General features: G+C 48.6%; 1 protein-coding gene across 1 annotated transcript; it reads left to right on the forward strand.

Annotated features, from left to right (window-relative positions):
• The first annotated feature begins 3,452 nt into the window (after positions 1-3,452).
• On the forward strand, positions 3,453-4,541 carry LOC123440450 (BTB/POZ and MATH domain-containing protein 3-like). Its single transcript, XM_045117013.1, has one exon. It carries the CDS (start codon positions 3,453-3,455, stop codon positions 4,539-4,541), a length of 1,089 nt encoding a protein of 362 aa, XP_044972948.1.
• Positions 4,542-5,440: the final 899 nt, after the last annotated feature.

Consider the following 5,440-nt stretch of genomic DNA (forward strand, 5'->3'; position numbering starts at 1 on the left):
CTTGGTTCAACTCCACAACACGAATTAGGAGGCTCCCAAGGAACACCTAACCAATCTAGGAGGCACCACCCTCCAAAAGGTAATACATGCAGTAGAACGATGAACTCCTTGCTCTTGAGATTCAAAAGATAGTCTCCTCAACACTCAATCACTCTCTCACAGAGATGGCATGGGTGGAAGAGATTTATTGGATGGAAAGCAACTTGGGGAGGCTAGAGATCAAGTTTCTAATGGATGGTTTGGAATATCTTGATCTCAACACATGAGTAGGTGGCACTCTCTCAGAAATATGAATATGGCAAGTGTATGTGTGTTCTGAGTGCTTCCTCTACAAATGAGAGGTGGTGGAGGGGTGTATATAGGCATATCCGAAAATCCAACCGTTACAACATTATTTCCCAACTTGGGGACACCGACATGAATCTCGGTGGTACTGAGTTGCACTAAATGTGGAAACTTTCATATTCTCGATGAGACCTATATAGGAATATCGGTGGTACCGGTATGATGACCTAGGGCAGTTTCCAAATCTCGGTGAGACCGATTTCAAAACTCAGAAATTTCGATTCTTGAAATCGACACACCAGAAAGTTGGGCACTGATTTTCGGTGGCAGCAAAGTGAAAGTTGGTGGTACCGAGATTCTAGGGTTTGACAAAGGTTTTGTTTGTGGAAAAATCGGTTGGGTCGAGTGGAAATTGTTGGTGGCACCGATTTTGATGTTCGGGATTTGGACGGAGAATTTCATGGGACAACGAAGGAGTATTTTTGGTGGCTACCTCTAGGCACTTGAGCGACCAATTCATCATAGATACCTCATCCCCTTTTAATAGTATTAGCTTTCCTGTGGAATCAAATGTAATTTCTCACAAATATAAAATGTAGAGTCTTGTAGTTTGAAGCTTGGCAATTCCTATTCCTTTCCTTGCATCAAGGGGTTTCTCCACTCAATCCTTAGTCAATCATCTCTATGGATTATACCTGAAAGATACTAGGTAAAAGTGTTAGTCCAAGAGACAATGTATGTTGTCATGAATTATCAAAACCACCAAGGGAGCATATGTGCTTTCACTCGCGGGTGGTGCTCTTGTCCTGCTAGTGGGCACGGTGGTCAACGGTGGTGGTTGTGATACCCTTGTGTTGTTGGGCGGATCGACACCAATGGCGATGTACATGGCGTCATGCGTGCTAGCTTGGGCCAGGACCTGGGCTTCTCGTTGATGGTCATCGACAGTTATGGAGTCGTGTACACCCCTCCCCCCAATCCATCGGGATTGGCTAGGAACATAGGCATGGGTGCCTCCTACGACGGAGGCGCCTACTCGGACTCGATGACTGATGTCGAGCTTGGAGTAGGGGGCGCCTCTTCTCTTCCTACCATGGTTAAGTGCGTTGTGAAGTTCGTGGTGGATGGTGTCTCACCACAAGGATGTCGGGGTGGCGGTCCCGGATGGCGGTCTGCATGGTTTGCTTGTCGACAGGCACCATTTGCGGCGGTGGTGGCTCTCCTTCACGGTCGTGTGGGCGATGAGAGGTGTAGCGGTGGGTGTCTCGGGCGTTCTCTCCTCTAGGGTGTTGTCCTGATCTGGATCTGGGGATCTAACCTCATCGCGCTCGTCCTCACGACCTCGTGATGGTGCAGGTGAGTTGCCGAGCGAAAGCTCTGCGCCCTTGGTGCCGACAATGACGACACATGTGAGTACCACACTCTTCTTCAAGACATCGTCGTGGTTCTTTTCTCTGTGCGAAGGCTCCTGGTGAAGACCTTTGTCCGTTGTGGACTTGACACGGCAACGCTCGGCGCCTTTATCCCTCTTGAGGGTGTTGTCGTGAAGCTTAGGTATACTAGGCTGCAGCGTGACGGTGTGTTTAGATCTTTCTGTGTTCTTGGTTGGTAGTGTAGTCATGTGCGTTTTGCGTGATCTGGTTATCTTCGTATCGGTTTTGTAAGAAGACTACCTCACCGCCTCGTATCATTCGACCGTGGTCTTTCTTCGGTTGTTACTTTATTTATAAAAGGGGGCTGCTACGCGTCCATCGGCGGATGTTTAGTAAACATCCGCCACCTGTACGACCGTCTGATCTACACGGGTAGCCGTCCGATCCACGCGCGGGGCTTCGGCCGGGCACCGAGTAATTCCTGAAACGACGGTCGAGTTGTAGAAAGAATCAACTTGTTGCAAAAAATAAACTTTGGACCCATTAATTCCTCAAACAACGGGTCGAGTTTCAGAAACAATTGTTTTGTTGCAGAAAAAAAAATTCCTTCGTCTTTCTGCAAACATACGTACTATTGCGAAAGAAAATTTTGCAACAAAGGTCTTGTTGCAGAAAACTTTTGCAACAAAGATCAGGTTGCAAAAAAATTTGCAACCCTTCGCGATGCAGCTTGCCACCTGCGGAGGGCCGGCCGGCGTCGGGGGCGAGCGGCCGGTGGCGCGGGGGGTAGGGAAGGGTGTGGGAAGGGGTGAGTTGGCCGGCATCGGGAGCGGAAGGGCTGGGGTGGAGCTGCGAGCGGGCTGGGATGCGGTGGCGCTCCGGCAGCGCGGGGCGACGGGCGGCTGGTCCCTGGCCACGGGAGGCGAGGCGGCTGGCCCTCTGGTCGCGGGAGCTCGCAGGCGGGGCCTGGAACAGGCCGGGGAAGGAGGCTGGATGGTGGCGTGGGACGAGACCGTGCGTTGGCTGTCGGATCCCATCGGATCTGGGCGTCAGCAGGGACTCGAGGCGGCGACGAGGTGGAGCTCCAGGCGGCCATGGCAACGGTTGCAGCTCCGGCGAGGGCTGCGCGGCACGAGCCAAACGGCGGGCGAGGTCGTCGGGGCTGAGGCGAAGGCGCGGCGTGGAGCCCCAGCTTCAGGACCGATTCTGAAACAAGGATCCAGTTTCACGAAACGGTTTGTGACTAGGTCGCTGCTTCGTTGGCGCCGGCACGGTATCATCCATCAGATCAAGGCAAATCAATGGACGAGTTGGTGGCGGATGGATCGCGTGGATCAGCCAGCGAGAGGTAAGAGTTTTCCTTTATAAAACTGTTTTCTTAGGGTTTATAAAACGGGTTGAAAGCATGTTTCGAAAGGAAAAAAGATGAGCTGGCTGATTAGTTTCCATATTAATAAGGTGTTTGTGCACGCGTGGGTTGGTGCAGTCCATGCCGTCTCGGCTTCAAGTTAAGAGTCCGGATGCATTAAGGTGTTGCATGTTCGCGTGTACTTATAATACACGGCACGACTTGAATCAACCAACCAGAGAGAACAGGGAGGCAAATAGAGAAGCCGGAAAAGCTCTGTCTCCTGCGTCCTGTGTTGTTCGTGAACTCCGACGAATCGAAGAGGAGCGTCCATCAATCGACTTTCCACGGCTTGGACGCACGACGGCACGAGCGTCAGTACCGACGAGTTCACCCACCATCTACATAGTCCAGTTCAGATTTCAGTTATATTTTGCCCATCCGCCATGTCATTTGCCGGCGTGTCTATCATCGACTACGGTAAGGCCAGCGGCCACGCCATCGACGTCTCCGCGGCCAGCGGGTACCACCTGCTTGTTGTTAACCGCTACTGTCGTACGAAATACTATGCATCTGTATCTACTGTCAGGATGATCCAGTCTCTCCCTTTCAAGGTAGGCGGGCATCGTTGGTGCATCCAGTACTTCCCTGATGGCAACGCGGAAGAGTGTGCCAACTCGGTGTCTCTCTTCCTTGCCCTTCTCGATGAGAATGTCACCGAGGCTCTCAAGGTGCAGTACGATTTCAGTTTCGTCGACGACCTTGAGAAGCAAGATTCGGCCTATATTCGTGCAAACGAGCCACACTGTTTCTCCAGCAGCCATCCAGCTTGGGGTTACGATGGTTTCATCAAAAGAGACGCCCTTCAGAAATCAAAGCATCTCAACAAGGATTGTTTCACCATCCGATGTGACCTCGTCATTGCCACCACGGTCGATCTCTCCATCAAGGTGCCACCTTCTACCATACATCAACATATCAACGACCTCCTCCTGTCCAAGGAAGGAACTGACGTGACATTCCATGTTGGCGGCGAGACGTTCGTTGCCCACCGGTGCGTGCTCGCGGCTCGGTCCACGGTCTTCAAGGCAGAGCTCTTTGGCCCCACGAAGGAAGGCACAGTAGCAAGCGTTGTGCAAATACAAGACATGGAAGCCAAAGTGTTTAGGGCCTTGCTTAACTTTGTTTACACCGACTCACTGCCCGGTACGGAGATAGACATGGGGGAGGAGAAAAAGAGTGGGCAAGAAGCATTATGGTTGCAACATTTGCTTGCGGCGGCGGATAGATATGATCTCCAAAGACTGAAAGTACTATGTGAAGAAAAGCTATGCAAACACATAGACGTGAAGTCAGTGAAAACTATTTTTACTCTCGCTGAGCGGCACAACTGTTGTGGATTGAAGGAGGTGTGCCTTGAATTCCTCAAGGCTCCTGCTAATTTGAAAGAAATAACCGCCGCTGATGTCTTCGACGATATAATTAGGACATGCCCCTTTCTTTTAAAGGAGCTCATCGGCAAATTTGCTTCCTAAAATGGACAAAAAATGGTTAGTTCATGAGACCTATGCTTCTAAGTCGAATCCTTACTTCTTCCCACCATCCGATGTATAATGTATTACATGCATGTTGTGTGAGTAAAGACATTTTACTTGCATGCATGTGTGCATACTTTCTAGACTTTTACTTCGCCACTTATATAAGCAACACGCTGTCATATATGTTCATATGTTTCTTTTCTTAATCAGCCAGGATTTGAACCATCTTATCATTTTCTCTCTTTCCTTCAGGCGACAGATCAGGTGAAGGCAGTGGCTTGGACAATGTAGCTGCATAATGCCCCTCAGTTCTAAAAGATATTAGTGCCCAACTTGCTTCCCTTAAGGATTACTAGCTAGCAGTAGTGGAGAACCCGCCTTTAATCCTGCTTGGAGACGGCCTTTAGTCCCGGGTTGCTAACCGAGACTAAAGAGTGGGGACTAAAGGGTCTAATCTTTAGTTCCGGTTGGCCACACCCCGAGACTAAAGTCCCTCCACGTGGCAGGGAGCGAGCGTGCGGACTAAAGAGTTTGTGTTTTTTTGTTGTATTTAGGATTTTAGGGTTTAGGGTTTATAGTTTATTTTGTGTTTTTCATTTAATTATTTTTTATTTCAAACATATTTTACGCTACTACATACTCTACGCGTTGATGTATATATAATATACTCCCTCCGTCCTAAAATTCTTGTCTTAACTTTGTCTAGAAATAGATATATCTAAATACTAAACTTGACTAGATACATTCATATCTAAACAAATCTAAGACAAGAATTTTGGGACGGAGGAAGTAATTTCCCGTATGACCATACATACATATACATATAACATATATATATATATATATATATATATATATATATATATATATATATATATATATATATATATATATAT

The sequence above is a fragment of the Hordeum vulgare genome, chromosome 3H (genome assembly GCF_904849725.1).
Source record: "Hordeum vulgare subsp. vulgare chromosome 3H, MorexV3_pseudomolecules_assembly, whole genome shotgun sequence".
In the NCBI taxonomy this organism is placed as follows: Eukaryota; Viridiplantae; Streptophyta; class Magnoliopsida; order Poales; family Poaceae; genus Hordeum; species Hordeum vulgare.

Bases quoted from the DNA above. Each gene is read 5' to 3' on its own strand.
- LOC123440450 (XM_045117013.1), top strand. From the start codon at position 3,453: ATGTCATTTGCCGGCGTGTCTATCATCGACTACGGTAAGGCCAGCGGC.